The sequence below is a fragment of the Poecilia mexicana genome, unplaced genomic scaffold (assembly GCF_051168715.1).
Source record: "Poecilia mexicana isolate PSO_F unplaced genomic scaffold, ASM5116871v1 scaffold_17, whole genome shotgun sequence".
NCBI classification, from domain to species: Eukaryota; Metazoa; Chordata; class Actinopteri; order Cyprinodontiformes; family Poeciliidae; genus Poecilia; species Poecilia mexicana.
Genome location: NW_028263386.1, coordinates 31,225,523 through 31,245,774, shown reverse-complemented (window position 1 = coordinate 31,245,774; position 20,252 = coordinate 31,225,523). Strand labels below are relative to the sequence as shown.

The 20,252-nt window shown below is 39.4% G+C and overlaps 1 protein-coding gene across 4 annotated transcripts in view; it reads right to left on the bottom strand.

Moving 5' to 3' along the window:
- The window catches only part of agla (amylo-alpha-1,6-glucosidase and 4-alpha-glucanotransferase a), a 162,255-nt gene that overhangs the window by 32,956 nt on the left and 109,047 nt on the right, over nucleotides 1-20,252 (bottom strand). For all 4 annotated transcript variants that reach the window (XM_088015023.1, XM_088015021.1, XM_088015020.1 and 1 more), the window contains exons 23-24: nucleotides 7,534-7,667; nucleotides 7,010-7,185 (exon numbers count right to left, since the gene is read on the bottom strand). In XM_088015023.1, coding sequence (XP_087871149.1) covers nucleotides 7,010-7,185; nucleotides 7,534-7,667 — 310 coding nt within the window. The remainder of the gene's footprint in view (nucleotides 1-7,009; nucleotides 7,186-7,533; nucleotides 7,668-20,252) is intronic.

The window sequence follows — 20,252 nt, the reverse complement described above, 5'->3', positions numbered from 1 at the left end:
CTTTCTGCAGGTCTATTTTGTTATAGGAAAGTATTGCAATATTCAAACCCGCAATTTAGCAAGATATGTAAATCAGAGCAAGACCACCAGACATATTGTCTTTACAGAATTACACTATTAAAAATATAAACAAGGAAACGATGCAACCTGTAATCTATAAAACAGAGCTGCCTGTTTCCTACTGCAGTGGAGATGAAGACGGTCCATTCAGGAAAGCAGATCTTTAAAGTGGAATGGCAGAAAGAAGAAAAAAAAGTAAAATTTGAATCGTTAATGCATGTCACCATGAGAAAAGCCTACTGAGTTTTGCTTAAAAAAACCTTTTTTTTTATTAAAATCACACATTTTTGTCTCATGAAGTGAAAAAATTATTTGCAAAACAAACTTATTTGCGCTCATCATAAATCTTTTCTTGCTATTCTAAGTTTTGGTTTGTGACTCAAAGTTTTGCTTCTGATTCTCACAAGACGTCATGGGCAGGGCCTAAAATCACAACAAAAGATTTCCGATGTGTGCAAATAAAAGTTTGTTTGGCAAATAACTTTTTAAGTTCACGAGACAAAAATGAGTTATTCAATAAATAAAAAAAAGTTCTTTAAACAAGACGTTTTGTTTTTAAAAAGTAAATCATTACAATTCCAAGGGTTTTATTAACAATTTTATTTTACTTAACTGAGGTCACTTTTTTTTCATTGAATAATTGGGGGAAAAAATAACTTCATACTCTGCGAACCAGAACCTAAACTTACTTAAAGTCTGGTTTGAGTTTTTTCCCCTTCATTAATGACTTTTATTACATACATTATGTGGTGGCCATTTATGTAATGTTTGCAACTTGTAATTTCTACTAATTTAGTTTTCTATTTTGGGGAGTTTAGAATTTAAGTTAAGTTTAGATCTACAATCTGTAGTTAATTTGTATATTTGAATTGATTATGCTGGTAATTGGTTAGACCCTCCCATTAATTTAAGTAATTAAAACACACCGTGTGCTGAGTGGAGCGATTGTTTGGCAAATGTTTGGTGTGTGGATGGGAGGTTTTGTAAATGATTTTTTGACCACTTTCATTTTCACTTTTCACTTTTTGTACTTGAAACGTCATATTAAGTTTACTTTCATTTTTGACTAAGTTGTAGGACATTTTTGGTAATTATTTTGTCGCTATTTTTACAAGAAATAAATAATATATTTTTTCAAACAAATTAAGTCGGAAGTGCGTTCAAATCAAAAACCACCTGTTAACACCCACGGCCTTTGTTGGAATATAGTTTTTTGGAAACGAGAAGGTCGCGACATTTAAGTCAAAAAATCATTTTTTGGACTATCTTTTTTGGAATGTTTGGATATTGGAAAAGCTTGGAAGATTGGATGATCGCACTTGGGCGACTGAAACTTCATGGAATGGACTTGGAGAAGACGCACAAAGTTCGTGAGTAAATGCGATACTTTTTTGGAGAAAGCAGAGACGCTGAGCTGCAAATTGAAAAGTTTGTTTTGGACAATTATCTTTTGGATTTAGAGAAACAAAATTTGTGTTGAAAATGGATGAACAAGATGAAGGATTTCAAAAGGAAAAGGAACTCTTTAATTTAATTAAAAACTCAGCGTTTTGACAAGAAAAAGAAATGACATTCATGCTTTAATTGATGGTGGAGAATCAAAACCCTCCATAGATGAGCATATGAAGACTTTTAATAATTATTTAGCAGAGTTTATGGACTTGCAATCTTCAGTTGAAAGACTCCTGAACGATGATGAAAAAGAAACCTATCATGGCGATTGGTATGAACCAAAGCTGATCAGTTTTAAAGAGTTCTTGGATGAGATCGAAGTTTGGATGAATGGCGATCCTGATGCACAGAAGAGCGAAGTATGTTCAGCGTTTGATGTTGAATCAAAGGCGGCATCTCATGACCGTGACGTTGAGCCGGATGACAGCGTCTCACAGACTGCGCAACAAACAATCAGCAAAAACTTTGAAAGGCTATCTGGGTCTGCAGCTAAGCCAGCCAGCAAGACGGCCAGCACGGCGCCCAGTATAGTGAGTAAAGCTTCTAGTGCTCGGAGTTCGAGTTCCCGTGAGCTTCAATGGCGCTGATGGAAGCCGAGGTGGAAAGAGCCGCTCTGAAAGCGGAGGCGGATGCGCTGCAAGAAAAACATGCGCTCGAGCTGGAAGAACTCCAGTTAAAAGCAAGAAAAGAAGCATTGGCTTTGAGAACCAAGCTGGTGAAGGTGGATGCAAAGATGAAAATCTACAACTCTGCGCAAGAACAGAAAAGTTCCAGCGCTGACATCGCAAGCCAGGAAACATCAGGTTCCACAGCATCTACTGAGTTTATACCCGCTGCTACAGCTGAAAAGGCTCCAAGAACACAGAAGCGATCGGCAACTCTTGCACCTTTGCCAATGCCCCACGAGACATCTATTAATGAAACACTTAAAGTGAAACCGGAAGGGGAAAGCCCAAGACAAATATCTCGGGTTGATGTTCATAGTAGTGCTTTAACAGAGATCATGAAGAAGCAGAATGAAATCACTGAGATGCTTGTAAAACAGCAAAGACTGTCACTCCTGCCATCTGTAGAAATCCCTGTTTTTAGTGGCGATCCTTTGCATTTTACATCCTTTCTTAAGGCTTTTGAGCAAGGAATAGAAACTAAGACAGACAACATGCAAGACAGGCTTTATTATTTAGAACAGTTTACCTCAGGTCAGCCAAGAACTTTAGTGAGAAGTTGTATGCACATGAGTCCACAAACTGCTTATGTAGAAGCCAAAAAACAGCTTGAGTGGAACTTTGGTAACAGAGCAAAAATAACATCTGCATTTATAGACAAAGCTCTGAATTGGTCAGTTTTAAAATCTGATGATGCCACTGCTTTAAGAGCTTATACATTATTTCTTAGAAGTTGTTTCAACACAATGGATGAAGCTGGGTTTATTGATGAGCTTGAAAACTCAACCAATATGAGGATTCTTGTTTCAAAGTTGCCTTTTAGACTTCGTGACAAATGGCAACTTATTGTAGTTGACATAGCAGAAAAATACGATTGTAGAGCAAAGTTTAAAGATCTTCTTGATTTTTTGGAAAAACAAACAAAAGCTGCATTAGATCCTGTTTTTGGAGAAAGTCAAAATGCAAAAGAAAAAATGGCTTTAAAACCATCAAAGGTTCCTTTTAAAACCAAAAGCAGCAGTTTTGCCACTTCTGTTGCCATAGTTTCTAAACAAAGCAACGACATACAGGTCCAGTTTAGTCATAAAGATGTAAAGATGACTACAACTATATGCTTATTCTGTCATGGAAGTCATTGCATGGAAAAGTGTGACTCCTTTAAGAGGAAAACCAACAAAGAAAAGGTGACATTCATTAAAAGTAAAGGCATATGCCTTGGCTGCTTACAGAAGGGGCATACAAGTAAAAACTGTCCACAGCGTTTAACATGCCTCACCTGTAATAAAAGTCACCCTATGGTTCTGCATATTGAACCAGCAGAGCAGCAGCATCAAACAGTTAAGACTGAGGGTGAAGAGTCACCAGTCTCAAGTGCTCTTGTATCTTTGAATGTTGGTAGCTACACTGGGGCCGGGTCTAATGAGTGTGCTCTGTCAGTTGTCCCAGTAAAAGTAAAGTTGGAAAAGGGGACAAAGATTGTAGAGACTTATGCCTTTCTAGATCCAGGCAGCTCTGCAACATTTTGTACAGAGGCTTTGATGATGCAGTTAAATGCGTCTGGAAAGAGAGTGGAAATCATGCTAAAAACCATGGGTCAGGAAAAGCCTGTAAGTAGCTATAGACTATCTGGTTTGGAAGTAGCTGCTTTAAAAGAAAATGAGTACTTGAAGTTGCCTGATGTATATACTCAACAATCCATTCCTGTCACTAAAGAAAATATCCCTAAAGAGGAAGACTTAAGAAAATGGTCTTATCTAAAAGGTGTTGAGTTGACACCAATAGATGCTGGCATTGGGCTGCTCATTGGTGTAAACGCTCCTAAAGCATTGGAACCTTGGAAAATAGTTAACAGTGAAGGTAGTGGGCCTTATGCTGTGCTAACACGCCTTGGTTGGGTTGTTAATGGTCCACTTAGTCAGGGTAGTGAAGAAAATGGACATGTTGCTGGTTCTATCCAGGTGAACCGTGTCTCTATAAGTAGTTTGGAAGAAATGCTGGTCAGTCAGTATAACCAGGATTTTGTAGAGCACCAGTTCAATGAGCATGCTGAAATGTCTGTAGAAGACAAACAGTTCATGGACATTATGTCAAAGTCAGCGGTGCTTAAAGACGGTCACTATTACCTGAAGTTACCCTTTCGTAATCCTGAAGTTAAAATGCCCAACAGGTGCCAACAGGTGGCCCAGGAGAGGGCGCAATGTCTGTTAAAACGATTTCAGAAGGATAAGCAATTTTTTGAAGAGTACAAACAATTTATGCATAATATCAGTGTGGAAGAACATTCAGAAATCATTCCACAAGATCAAGTGGAACATGAGGAAGGAAAGGTGTGGTATGTACCTCATCATGGGGTCTACCACCCCCGCAAGAAAACACTGCGGGTTGTCTATGATTGTGCAGCAACGTTTGCTGGAACATCGCTGAACAAAGAGCTGTTACAGGGACCAGATTTGACTAGCACCTTATTAGGTGTGCTCATTTGTTTTCGGAAAGGTCCAATAGCACTTATGACATACATTAAAGGGATGTTCCACCAAGTCAGAGTTGCTGAAGAACATGTAAATTACCTACGTTTTCTCTGGTGGCCCAACGGTGACATCACAAAAGAGCTTGTTGAGCATAGAATGTTGGTCCATATTTTTGGTGCAGTCTCTTCCCCTAGTTGTGCCACATATGCACTTTTAAAGACTGCTGATGACAACAAACATCTGAACCCAGAAGAGATTATTAATACAATCATACACAATTTTTATGTAGATGACTGTCTCAGGTCTGTCCAGACTGTTGAGCAGGCCATTTCTCTTTATCAACAGCTCACTGAGGTGTGTGCCAAGGGGGGCTTTAAGCTCAATAAATGGGTGTGTAGTGAGCGCTCTGTCCTCTCTCAGATCCCAGAGGAAAATAGAGCAACAGGTGTAAAGACACTAGATCTTAGCCGGGACCAGCTTCCCACTGAAAGAGCCCTGGGGGTGCAATGGGATGTTGAACAGGATGTTTTCACCTTTAGCATTGTAAACAAACATTTTATTTTGTCGCTATTTTTACAAGAAATAAATAATATATTTTTTCAAACAAATTAAGTCGGAAGTGCGTTCAAATCAAAAACCACCTGTTAACACCCACGGCCTTTGTTGGAATATAGTTTTTTGGAAACGAGAAGGCCGTGACACATTATATCTATCATGGTAATTCAGGGTGAGTTATTTTTAATTCTAAATGAATATCCTTGTTGGATTTTTATTTAAGTGCTATTTTCCTTCAAGGTACATTTACCTAACGATGGAATAAATGCAATGTACATTATGCAGCAAAGGAAATTAGAAGACATATGTCCATTATGGAGATGATCGGTTTTGGACGGGTGATGTTCCCCTATTGCATAAACAATACTGAAGAATGACTGATATCATTAACGATACATTTCAGTTATCTAGCCTTGCTAGCAAAGTCCTTAGCTAGCAGCTAGCTAATAGCACAACAACAGCAGCCTAATGTCTGTATGATAAAAATACCGAATCGATAGATAAAAACAGTTTCAATAGATAAAAACAGTTTCTCCTCACCTGGCTGTCTCCTCCTACTGAGGAGTAGTTCTTCAGAGAAAGGCAGACGCAGAGGCCTGTCAGTGTCTGTTGTATTTCATTACCTCTCTGCTTAAACCGCTGAAGCAGAAACGATACTTCAACGTTTTCCGTCATCTGACAAGCAGCAAGTCTACTCCACTTTATTCACCAAAAACGTTTTTTTTTTAATTCACCAAAAACTGTTCTGTAATCTGGATCGTTTGCTACATTGAGCTCCAGTTAGCTGCCTTATCTCACTGCGCGAGAGGCAACTGTGTCATGCGTCACAGGCAAAAGGTCAAAGGTAACAAGGTGACCAGAGGGCTTATTATGTTGTACAAAAAATACCCAACAAAAAAAAAACAAATAATTACAAATAATTTTAGTACATGTGACTTCTGACACTCTCTTCAGTGTCAGAAGAGAGTTTAGGAAATAATACCAAAAATAATAATAATAATTTACCAAAAGGGCACTTCGGGGCAAGGAGCAAAAAGGGCAGGTGCTCAAGCACCCCCAGCTCCCCCTCCCCCCCACTCTGCACGTGCCTGTAAGGGTCTAAGGCACCTAAAAAGGCATACTTTATTAGCCTAAGGTATACACTGAGATGTAATTTTAAAAATACTTTAATTATTTACAATAAGCGTTAAGTGAATTTTAAACAATTCTATTTTTAGCATATATTTTAAACTATACACAAAATATATTTAAAATACATTTTAGACATGTTTAAAATATTTTAAATGTACACTTGAGCAAGTGTATATTTGCACTTGGGCAAATATATATTTTGTTCACTTAAAGTATAGTTTTATTTAATATATTTCTTAAAAGTGTATTTTGATACAATTATATTTAAGTATGTTTCAAGTTATAATGTCAAAATTGGTACAAGCATACTTTTAGTATACTATATATTTATAGGTAGTACACTTAATACTTAGTAGATTTAAAATATATTTACACAAATGTAAGTATATTTGAAATATAGTAAAGTACTTTTTTTGTCACTAGAGATGACATGTTAACAATGGATTAAGCAGTTGTAAAGGCTGAACAAAGTGTGGGAAACAGAGGGCACAGATAAGAGAAGTGTGGGAGCCCCTACTGTATCAAATCAAGATAGGAATAACAGAAAGTTGGTCACTGAGGTAAAAATGAAAGAAATAGCTTTTAGTCAAAGGGGGCATGGCTGACTCTAGCAATCACCCCAACTGCCTACCTGTGTTGCCAGGTGTGTTTTTATCTATGAACAAAGTGCAATAATACCTGCTGCCAGTGAGACACAGCACTGCTCCTTTTCCCCAGTGATGGGACTGATGCGGTATGGGACATCCTGCACTTTTGTTGAAATGGGAGGCAGAGCTGGAAAACGTCCAACTCCACACATCTGAACTGAGCCGAGAGCCAGGTGACGGACAAACGTGGAACCTCGCTCAATGAAGCTGTTTAAATATAACATGTTCACTTAAAGAATCACTTTGTAGCTTAAGATTCTGTCATTTATCAATAGGCCTATCCATAGAAATGTTAAAACACTATAATAGGGGTCCTCAAAATCAAGCCTTGAGGGCTGCTGTCCTGCAACTTTTAAATGTGTTCCTGGTTCAACACGCTTCAACCAAATGGCTGAATTACATCCTCAGGGCAGTCAAGTTCTTCAGAGTCTTGCTAATGACCTCATTATTTGGGTGTGTTGAAGTAGAGACTCATCTAAAACATGTAGGACACTGGCCCTCAAAGACTGAATTCAAGGATTCCTGCAAAATATATAGAACACAAATAGATTTTACCTTGACATGAGTTTGAACGTGGCATCCAGAGCTGTGGCATAGGTTGACGCCAAGATGGCGTCAAAGTAACAAGGGATGAGGTATCGAGGAAAGTGCCTCAGGTAGTCAAACATGGCACCCAACCACTGACCCACCTGCAGAAACAATGATGCAAAGGGTAACCTGCTACAGAGGTCTTTAGGTGCTTATACTTTATTGATAACGTTTAGTAAAGCTACATACTATTACATCTCAACAAATTTGAAAATTGCATAAAAGTGCAGTATCTATTGACAGTCATCTCAGAAAGTGAAACGGTAATTTAATAAAAAATACATTACACATAGAACCAAATAGTTCGAGTTTTTAGTTTTTGTGGTTTTAATAATTCTGCAGTGTTTGAGAAAATTAGAGTATCACATTAGACCAGGGGTGGGCAACTCCAGGCTTCGAGGGCCGGTCTCCTGCAACTTTTAGATGAGTCTCTACTTCAACACACTTGAGTCAAATAATGAGGTAATTAGCAGAACTCTGGAGAACTTGACTGCATTTAGAAGGTGATTCAACTATCTGATTCAAGTGTGTTGGACCAGGGAGACATCTAAGAGATGCAGGACACCGGCCCTCGAGGACCAGGATTGCCCACCCATGCATTAGACCAATCAAAAGCAGATGTTTAAAACACAAACATCAGGAAAAGTTTGAACATTTCTTTGCACTCAATACTTGGTTGGGCCTCCCTTTACAAGAATTACTGCATCAATGCACTGTGGCATAGAGGCAATAAGCTTGTGGCACTGCATACTATGTGACTATGGGAGCTCAGATTGCTTTGATGACTGCTTTCAGGTCATCTGCCTGGTTGAGTCTGAAGTCTCTAATTTACCTCTCAACAACAATTTAATTCAGTTTATTTATAAAGTGCCAATTCACAACAGATGTTGACCCAAGGCATTTACAAAAAATATATTTAAATTCAATCACAAATACATTCCAATCAATTCTAGTTATCAAACAGTAAGCCCAATTAATTTTTCAGAGCAGTTAAAAAAGTTCCTTTCTAAGGAAAGAAACTTTCCTTAGGAGTGAGTTACTTTCAGCATTCACTCCTGCTGCATGAACACATAGTGACAATCACTTGCATTGTGTCACTGACTTTACAACAATCTTAAAAGTAGAAAGGGTGTCTGCCTCCTAGACTAAAATGGGGTGGTTCCATAAGAGAGGAGACTGATAACTAAAGGATCTTGCTTCCATTCTACTTTTAGAAATTCTAGGAACCACCAGCAGATCTGTCGTCTGAGAGCAAAGTGCTATGTTAGGAACATATGGAACAATCTGATTTATGGCATATGATGGGAATATTTTTATGATTAGACATGAAACAGAGTCATCGCAACATACTCCTGCAGAGCTTTGCATCTGCTGGATGAAAAGCTACACAAGGGGTTTGTTAATTGCTGCTGGCTAGAAGGAGCAGAGTGGGGGAGTCACATCTGTGATGCAAAGCTCGGAAGCTTGGAAACTGCAGCACCAAGGAGGAACTTTGACCTCACAGCTCTACATTACGATGTCATCAGGTGATTCTGAATCCATCCAATCACTGAATAAATGCTTAGAACAGATAAGTGTGTGGATGTACCAAAACCTTCTCCAACTGAATAGAAACAAAACTGAAGTTATTATTTTTGGACCTAAAGAGGGACAATCTAAAATCAACGAACAGCTTCAGTTATCACCAATCAATCAATCAAATTTTATTTGAATAGCACATTTCAGCAGCAAGGCATTTCAAAGTGCTTTACATCATAAACACAAAAACACAGTCATGCAACAGAATCAACAATCAAAGCATTACATTAAGTCAAGTGCCATCACTAAATTCGTAATTGATTGCATTTCAAATCCAACGTGGCATCTAAACAGGTGGGTTTTTAATCGAAATTTAAAGGCACTCAGTGTTTCAGCTGTTTTACAGTTTTCTGGAAGTTTGTTCCAAATGTGTGGTGCATAGAAGCTGAACGTACCTGGGCCAGAACCAGGTGGCCCAGGTTCTTGTCTGGTTGGTACAACAACAACAACAGATCTTTAATGTACCATGGTGCTAAGCCGTTCATTGATTTATAAACTAACAGTATTGTATTTTAAAGTCTATTCTCTTGAGCTACAGGGAGTCAGTGTAAAAACTGTAGAACTAGTGTTATGTGTCCTATCTTTCTGGTTTTAGTGAGAATGCGAGCAGCAGTGTTCTGGATCAGTTCCAGTTGTTTGAATGATTTGTTGGGCAGACCTGTGAAGACACTGTTGCAATAATCAATGTGACTAAAGATAAACACATGAATGAGTTTCTCTAGATCTTGCTGAGACAAGTCCTCTAATCCTGGAGATGTTCTTCAGGTGATAGAAGGCCGACTTTGTAACTGTCTTTATGTGGCTTTGAAGGTTCAAGTCAGAGTCCATTACTACTCCCAGATTTCGGGCGTGATTGCTAGGTTTTAGTTGTAATAATTGAAGTTGTTCGTTGACTCTAGATCACTCCTCTTTAGGTCCAAAAATAATAACTTCAGTTTTGTTTCTGTTCAGCTGGAGAAAGTTTTGGCACATCCACACATTTATCTGTGCTAAGCATCTGTTCAGTGTTCACAGTCACCTGGTGACATTGCGATGTAGAGATGTGTATCATCTGCGTAGTTATGGTAGCTAATCTTATTTCCTGTTATAACCTGAACTAGTGGGAGCATATAAATATTGAATAGGAGAGGTCCTAGGATTGAACCTTGGGGTATCCCACATGTGACCTTTGACCTCTCTGATGAGAAGTTTCCAATTGAAACAAAGAAATCCCTGTTCTTTATGTAAGATTTAAACCAGTTGATCACTGAACTGGAGAGTCCGACCCAACTCTCAGTCAATTCAATAAAATGTCATGGTCAACAGTGTCGAAAGCTTCACTGAGGTCCAACAGAACCAGCACTGTGGTTCTCCCACAGTCTGTATTTACATGGATATCATTGAACACTTTTACAAGGACAGTCTCTGTGCTGTGGTGAGCAAGAAAAAAAAACCTGAAAGGAGTCAAAGCGGTTGGCTATCGTCGGGAAGCTATTTAATTGTTTAAACAGCTTTTTCAATAACTTTGCTGATGAATGGGAGGTTGGAGATCGGCCTGTAATTCTACAGTAGTGATTTGTCCAGATTGTTCTTTTTTATCAGTGATTTGATAACTGCTGTTTTCACGCCTGGGGGAAAACACCTGATGAGAGCGATGAGTTTACTATTTGGATCAGACCATTAGCAATAATAGGCAGGACTTTCTTAAAGAAATGTGTGGGTAGGACATCCAGGCAACAGGAACTTGAGCTTAATTGACTTATAATTTCTTCTAAGGTTTTATAATTAAGTAGTTGAAATTGGGTCATTTTTTTGTATTTGTTTTGTTTGGGCACAGCATTAAAAGTGGCTTTAGAGTGGATGTTGTTCGTTATTCTGCAATAGCCAGCCACGCCCTAACTTCACCACCGACTGACTACTGACCAGTTCTCTGTCTAACAGGTCCGGAAAATCCCTGAAACCTGGGTCTTACCCTATCATAGGTTTACTAGAGAGATTCTGTTTAAACTGGCGGCGGAGAAAACTCGTCTAGCTCTAACTACCTTCAGATCCAGAAGTTACGGCCCTTTCCAGTTGAGAAACAGTCGGCAGAGTAGCCCTCGCTGCCGCATCGCTTCAACAACCACTCCTGTTAACGGTAGCTTTCCTCCTGAAAATAACGTGCACTTGTTATCGGCTAGATTGGATTTAGTGACTTAGATATAAGTCCCAGGGCCATTATTTTTACTCACCAAAGGAAAGTACGAAGCCACCAAATTTCTAGAATCATGTATGAAGATTTTACTTAAACCAGAAGAACTCTCAACAATCGGTAACTTAATTGAATTCAATGTCCACAACCTCTATTAGTATTTTTATTATATATTTTATTAAGCAAGCTTTAGCAGGGGTAAATGACGAGCAGATTTATTCGAAGGAATTGTAAAATTGTAACAAGTAACAATCTCAAATTATAAAATTAATCATACCCTATCCTCTTTCTAATTCCTAACCTGTGTCACTATTCTCACTGAGCGAGGCTTTAGGGGCAGGGCAACTCACACCCGTTGTTGGTCGATCTTGGCAGCCGAAACCTTTAAACGTCCTTGGTCAGAGTCTCTGTCCTGGCAGGGCAAAGTCCTCTTTTCAGAAAAGCAACAAAGTCAATCCGTCCGATATCTTTTAGACGAACAGAATCTTCATCACCTAGTGACCTTTGTCTTTTCCCCAAGTCTGCTGCAGTTAAACAGTGATCGTAGGGTGGAGGCAGAGGAGACGGTCGGATTCAGGGGCCAAGGCTGGGGCTGACGGATCTTGTCCTTTCTTGCGGCGTGAAGTCTCAACTTTTCCCTTGGTCCCAGGGTGTGGTCCTCTGCTGATCTTTAGTCTGCGTCCTCTTGTTGACTCTCCTTCAGCGCCGCGGACTAAGAACGGTTTCCTCCTCAGCTCGCTGGCTTTTAAACTCTCTTGGCCCATAGTTGTGTATGGGAGAGGTCTCATGACTCATCCTTCCCGATTATTCAATCGGAAAGCACCCATCTTCCCCAAACTCCACTCCACCCTGAATTTGGAAATACCCAAATTTTTCTTGTCTGACTGTTGCAACTCTTGTCCAATTAGGGGTTGCACCAATTAGTCGACTAGTCGACTAGTCGATTCTTTTCTCTGCACTGACTTTTTTCTGGGCCAGTCGACTAGTCGCAATTACATGACTAAACAGATTTTTCCCAGAAAATGAAAGAAGGTGGACTAGGTGAGTTCGTCAGAAAGCTCAAATTGTATAAAAATGTAAATAATTTAATAATTACAAACTGTAAATTACAGCATAGGCTACCGCAATAGGGGCGTTGCGCGGCGCGGTGGTTAGCTCGGCGTCCCGCATACAGAGACTTTAGCCCGCGGTAATCAGGAGTCCGACTCCCGTCCTCCATTCGCTGGGCCCAGGCCTTTCTACGCTCTCTCTGCCCCCTTACAGTCAGGTTGTTGTCAAATAAACTAGTGCCGAAAAAAATCCTTAAAAAAATAAATAAATAAAAAAGACTACCGGAGTAATGTGTTACAACGCGTCATGATGTCAGGCTTTTATTATCCATCCAACTGATCAGCGTCACCCTGCGTATTGAAGCTTTTAACCTGACAGCTTTATGCTCTTATAAAGATATGGTTTAACTACATCTGGAAACTAAGTCCAAGCTTCATCCTGAGGATCTGATAGAGGCGATCTCGGCCGCCGTCTGCATGTCGGTTCAGAGAGCCGCTGCTGAGTCAGCAGAGATCATGCTGTGCATCGGGCGGAGGAGCAGCAGGAGGTTTCGTTAAAGTCAACTGTAACCAAACGGGATCCGTTCATAATAAGTTTGGTTTGTGATGTTCCAAAAGCACCATTGTGGTCAGTGTGATCATTTGACTCCTATACGAGTAACTATCCAGAGATCATCAGCATCAGCCGGTGTTTGGAAAAAAAAAAAAAAAAAGTCATACCCGACTTTGTACAACGAACTTTTCTCCCTGCTCACGAAGAATGATCTGTTTATTGCTCTTTTAATTCTGCATAATAGACTTAGTAAAAGCAGGAGAAGGGGAGTGTGTGTGTGTGTGTGTGTGTCGGGGGGGGGGGGGTTGGGGGGGGTCCATACTTGCCGTGAAAATAGCTGATAAAGCCTCCAAGTAGTTGTGAAGGGTTTTTGCGCTTACGTCACTATGATGTCACCGCGACTAGTCGACATCGACTCGACTATTATCATGATGTAGTCGACCTTAAAAAATATGTAGTCGTTCAACCCCTATGTCCAATACTTCTTTTTTTCTCCTGTTGGTTATTTGGCAGTCATTGCCTTTTTAGGAGTTGTCCTGGGGCCTCCGCCCAGCTCAGTATACTGCCTGTGACACAGTCCTTTTTTCCTTCTCATGTACTCAAACCTACAGTCCTCTTATAATGTATCATGAAACATAATCAACTTGTTTTGTCATTATCTGAAATCATACAACAATCAAGTTGTCACTGTTATTACAGATCATGAATACAGAATACAGATTATATATTTCAATTATTCATTACAGACATCGTAATCACAAAACCTCAATCATTCCAACTATTACACACATATGTATTTTGTATTTCTTTTCTTTAATCATCCTTAAATCAATATACAAGATCACTGTTATTCCTCAGGCCTTTACCATGCTTTCTGCGTGTACCTAGAGAGATCTCACAAGTTCATGCCAGTTTTCTTGACAATGTGCAGATTAATCTTCTTAGTTTTTGAATTTTCTCTGAAAAGAAGCTGGAAAACTTGTTGCAGACTGCATTAGATTGATATTCAGGTGGTAACGTCATAGGAGGGTTTGTGAGCCTGTCAACTGTTGGAAATAAAGCTCGAGCATTTTTAATGTTTTTGTTTATGACATCTGCAAAGAAAGCCTCTCTTGCATGTTTTAGTGTTGAGTGATAGTTACGTAGTCTTTCTTTATAGATGTCATAAGAAATGTGAAGTTGAGTTTTACACCATTTTTGTTCGGCCCTACAGCAGAGTTGTCTTGCAGATTGAACTGTTTGTATATTCTCCATGGAGATTTGATCACTACCTTCACTTTAATGGGGACAATGTAATCAATGATATCTGAAAGTTTAGACTGAAAATCATCTACCAACTTATCTACGTCATTACAGCTAAAGGGCAAGGAAGAAGAGTAGATTCGATTAAATGTTTCTGCCGTTATTTATGTGAAAGAACATTTTGTTACAGTAACTGTTTGTCCAAGTGAGTTAACGGATAAAGAACTTTCAAAGATAACATGAAGTGATCTGACAGGGCGACATCAGTTACTGAGGCATTGGGGAAATATTCACACTGATAACCAGGTCCAGTGTGTGTCCTTGAGTGTGTGTTGCTTGTTTGACATGTTGTGTTAGACCAAAATTCTCTAATATATTAAAGAACTTTTTTGCCCCTCTGTCTTGGGAGTTGTCAACATGAATGTTGAAATCACTGACAATTATTAAATAATCATAATTAATGCATATGAGAGATAGAAGCTCATTCAAGTCAGTAAAGAAATTTTCCACGTATGTTGGAGTTTTGTATAAAGTTAGTATCAAAGTTCGTTTGTGGCCTTTGACCTCAGTTCCAAGATACTCAAAAGAGGTGAAATGACCCAAAGATATTTTACTACAATTTTATACAATTCTTAAATATTGAAGCCACACCTCCTCCTTTTTTATGTTTTCTATTCTCACTTAAAAAACTGTAGTTCGGAGGCGCTGATTCAATTAGTACGATTAGTTCATTATTGTCATTCAACCATGTTTCTGTCAGAAACATAACATCAATATTATGCTCGGTGATGAAATCATTAATTAATAGAGCTTTAGCACAGAGAGATCTTTTATTTAAAAGAGCTAGTTTAAGTGACTTGGAGGCCAATAGTTCTTCAGGGCCGTGCAGAGACCACTAAAAGGGCAGGTGCTCAAAAAAAAAAGGGCACATCTTACTGCATTCTAGGACAGAATATTAACAAAGTCACACAGCTTTCAGAGTTTAATAAACAATGATAAATTACAAAATTGTGAAATATACAATCAAAGCTAAGGTAAATCTCTATACAAAGCATACAACTATGCATATGTAAGATATTTTATTAGTAATTTATTTCTGCAGGTCTATTTTGTTATAGGAAATGTTGAGATTAGTAAATTAGTTAAATCATTATGATTACTATTATGTGTTGAGATGCTTTACCAAGGCCGAGAAAGAGTCACACGCTGTTAGACAAAGGGCCCATAGTAAAGAGTTACATTTTTGATTCTGTTAGACACTAAAGCATATTTCTCACGAGAAAACAGAAACTTATCAGGCCACAGAGACATGGTGTGATTTCAGGGAGTGTCTTCAGTTCATATAATCAGCTGCCCTCCTCTTTCTCCTCAGACGCTGCACAGACTTTTTTTAGAAACTCTTCTCGGATGTAATGGTAAAGCGTCTCCTTTCAGCGCTGAAAGTTAATAAAATAAGTAAAGTCTGAATGCTTTTCTTGGCTGATTTTATGCTCCGTGTGTCAATACAAATTATGATTCATCGATTGAGATTCTCGTTCTCAACAGAAAGTATTGCAATATTCAAACCCGCAATTTAGCAAGATATGTAAATCAGAGCTGGAGGTTTAGTTCTGATTTACATATTTAGTCTTTACAGAATTACACTATTAAAAATATAAACAAGGGCACAATGCAACCTTTTAGTGTGCTGTAATCTATAAAAAAAAAAAAAAAGAGCTGCCTGTTTGCTGCAGTGGAGATGAAGATGGTCCATTCAGGAAAGCAGAGCTGCATCAAACTTTAAGGTGGAACTGCAGAAAAAAAGAAAAAAACAAAAGCAAAAATTGAATTGTTAATGCATGTCACTATGGGAAAAGCCTACTGAGTTTTGCTTACAACTTTTTTAAACACTTAAATCACACATTTGTCTCATGAAGTGATTTTTTTTTTTTTGCAAAACAAACTTATTTGAGCATGTCAGAAATATTTTCTTGCTATTCTAAGTTTTTGTTTGACTCAAAGTTTTGCTTGTGATTCTCACATGACGTCATGGGCAAGACCCAAAATCACAACAAAAGATTTCTGATGTGTGCAAATAAAAGTTTGTTTGGCAAATAACTTCCTAAGTTCACAAGACAAAAATTAGTTATTTAATTAAAAAAAAGTTTTTTAAACAAAAGAATTTGTTTTTAAAAAAGAAATCATTACAATTCCAAAAGTTTTGATTACAATTTTATTTTACTTAACTGAGGTTAGTTTATTTTTTCCCATTGAATAATTGGGGAAAAAAATTTAACTACATACTCTGCGAACCAGACCCTAAACTTAAAGTCTGGGTTGAGTTTTTTCCCCTTCATTAATGACATACATTTTATCTATCATGGTAATTCAGGGTAAGTTATTTTTAATTCTAAATGAATATCCTTGTTGGACTTTTATTTAAGTGCTATTTTTTTCAAGACACATTTACCTAACGCCAGAATAAATGCGATGTACATTATGCAGCAAAGCAAATTAGAAGATCGGACATTTATCCATTATGGAGATGATAAGTTTTGGACGGTTGATGTGCCTCGTACACAGGGAAGAAGCTTTTTATTTATCTAGCTTTGCAAACAAAGTCGTTAGCTAGCAGCTAGCTAATAGCACAACAACAGCAGCCTAATGTCTGTATGATAAAAATACTGAATCGATAGATAAGAACAGTTTTTCCTCACCTGGCTGTCTCCTCCCCTCAGTAGTTCTTCAGAGTAAGCCAGACGCAGAGGCCTGTCAGTGTCTGTTGTATTTCATTACCTCTCTGCTTAAACCGCTACTCCGTGCTGAAGCAGAAACGAGACTTTCAACGTTTTCCGTCATCTGACAAGTAGCAAGTCTACTCCACTTTATTCACCAAAAACGTTTTTTTTAATATATATAATTCACCAAAAACTGTTCTGTAATCTGGAACGTTCGCTATGCTGAGCTCCAGTTAGCCGCCTTATCTCACTGCGCGAGAGGCAACTGCGTCATGCGTCACGGGCAAAAGGTCAAAGGTAACAAGGTGACCGGAAGGCTTATTATGTTGTACAAAAAAAATAAAATAATTTTAGTACATGTTATTATGTGTCAGAAGAGGGCTTTGAAAATAATAATACCAAAAAATAAATAAATAAATAAAAAAAATAAAAATAAATTGACCAAAAGGGCACTTTGGGGCAAGGAGCAAAAAGGGCAGGTGCTCAAGCACCCCCAGCCCCCCCTCTGCACGTGCCTGAGTCTGAGGTTCCTTTAGGTAGGGGATCAGTCTGAGGTTTGAATTAAGATCACTGTATTTTATATTTCGGTTTTTTGTAACTTTTCTTGTAGTGAACCGGACAGGTAATGTCCTGTTTTGCAGTGCCGGGGAGCCAGACACATTCTGGAGGAAGACGGGTGTAAAGATAATATGTGGACCCCGGTCTCAGACCTCAGAAATGCAGAGTAGTGGATCCTCTAGGAAGTCAGAGGCACTTAAATTAAGTGAGGTCTGCTATGTGAGCGCTAAGGAGAGACGTGCCAAGGCGAACCTGTTGATCTATTCCATCTGTAAATTTGAGAAACTCTGGTCCAGAAGACATTTCTTCATAGGTATCTTGTGAATGAAGTGAATGAGTGGAGGAGAAGAGAGGGAGGGGAGGAAGGTGGAGGGGAACCAGTTGCTCCGTCTCCAGTTGATGTTTTATCAGCTTGTTTTGGAATAGTTTGCTCCTGATACACGGAGGGTTCCATCCTAGTCAGACATCCTGGAGCCTGTTCTTCGGAATCGATGATCACATTGTTGTCCGTGTTGATAAAATGAAAAAGGTTTGCTGTGAGTAGCTTTATCCCACGTTTATTAAAATTGCATCCGCCTCTTCCAAAGAGGTGAAAGCGCTGCCAATAGATCCATAGGTTATCGAAGAAGGTCACTGAGTTGGCAGAGCAGGTTTTAATCAGCCATTTGTTTATCATATCCAACCTAGAATGTTTTTCGTCTCCCCATTGAGGTAATGGAATTGGACCACTGAGAAATAACCACGTTTTTAATTTTCCCATAGTGTTCAGAAGAATATTAAAGTCCTTTTTCAAAATGTTTTGCCAGATCGTTGGCTCCAACATGTACAACTAAAGTCTCAATATTTGACTGATCAATGGTTAGAGAGAGCACTTTGCGAGTTAAATCAGATACAGTGTCATCAGGAAAAGAAATCACTCTTGTTTTCTTGGCATTGCAAACGTGACTGATTCCATTTACTGCCTCATCTCCAACAATAAGCACTTTTCGCATTCCTTGCTTTTTCTTGGTGGTCGCTTTGTCCTTTGGAGCTTTGGGGGGTGGATGTGTTGGTCTTGCCTCATTGTTGATGTTTGAAGGCGAGGTTTCCCTTAGAGCAGTGGTTCCCAAACTTTTTCTTCTGCGCCCCCCCCCCAAGTGGTTTCCAAACATTTTCTGCGCCCCCCCTATGGATTACAACAAATGGCTGTCTGGTTGAAACGACGCGTGTGACGGGGGGGGAGGGGATCGACTTTTTTGGGGGCAAAGTGAATGTACGTAGCTGAAAATAGACACCAACATCGGTAGCCTACAAGGTACTTGTTACGCTTAAGGTTCTGTATTGATATTAGCTAGTCATCTTTTAGCTAACATTACCTGCATCCAACAGCTTTACTCAACTCAGTCGGTTAGTTTGGAGGTGTTACGACCCGGCTCGTGAGGGAAAAACTGTGAAAAGTTCTTTGCGTTTTGCTGGTTTGCTGCCGTGATTCTAACACAAACCTACGTAGCTCCGCACAGCAGCAGCAGGTCTCCTTCACAGGTGTAAACCCAGCGCGAGTGTCGTAGCGCTCATGTTGCGTTTAAAGGCGGCTCGGAAAAACAGGTTACAACATGTTAACGGATTAAACAGTTTTAACTGCTGATAAAAGTGACAGAGGACACAAATATGGGAGGTGTGTAAGCCTCTACTGTATCAAATTGACATAGGAATAACAGAGAGTTAGCCATTCTAAGGTAAAAACCCAGCGCGTACAGTGTTCATGTTTATTTATTCTTTTCATCCAGACGGCTTCCCGCGCCCCCCCCCCCCCCCTGCAATGACACGGCGCACCCCTAGGGGGTGCGCCCCACAGTTTGGGAACCTCTGCCTTAGAGGCTCAGGGTGAAGTGCAGAAAATCTGTTTTTTTTAGTGGGATTCCCACAGAGTCAGAATGTTTTGAGGCTTGGTCTGGTCACTTTGTCCTTGGGAGTGGGGTCGGTGGAGCCGTTTTGGTTCCAGCTGCTTGTTTATTTTTCTTTGGCGAAGCAGGTGTTGAAGTTGAAGGTGGGTTTCAGCTCAGAGTTGGCAACGCCGATTCATCCAGGTGAGGTGTTCTCCCGGTTAGTCATCTCATTTGATCAGTGTGAGACTTTTGTTTCGGCTTGGCACCCTGAGTGTTATAGGGTGAGCTGCTTGCTGCGGGGCATACGACTTCTCCGTTGATTTGAGGAAGAGTTGTTTCATTTCCACAGGTAGTGTTGATCTCAAAGTTCACCTTCAGCCATTGAATCTTCATTTCTATAATACTGCTAATATCCCTGGGGTCGAACAGAGGCATTTTTCCCTGGTTCAACTTGGAAGTGAGGAAAAGTAAGGTAAAAATAAAAGTAAGAAAATCCCCCAGTCCTTAGGTTTGAAGTAATCCAGATATGATGTTGATAATGTAAATGTAACTATAAAAACTGTGACTTTAAAAATAAGTCACATGCAAAGTTATCAGTAAGAATGAGAGAGAGCAGGATAAGCTGTTCCTCCTTCAGCTGCCAGACCCATTTCAACTAAAAAGTAGAGATCAGGCCCAAAATCTGGGTGTAGTGAAGGACTCTGACCTGAATCTTCAGAGCCACATTAAGACAGTTGCAAAGTAGACCTTCTATCACCTGAAGAACATTTCCAGGATTACAGGACTAATGTCTATGCAAGATGTAGAGAAACTCATCCAGCGCTTTACAATACATTCACTCATTCACACACTGATGGTGGTGAGCTACTGGATTGTAGCCACAGCTGCCTTGGGCACACTTACAGAGGTGAGGCTGCCATGCACCAGTGCCACCGGGCCCTCTTACCCCCACCC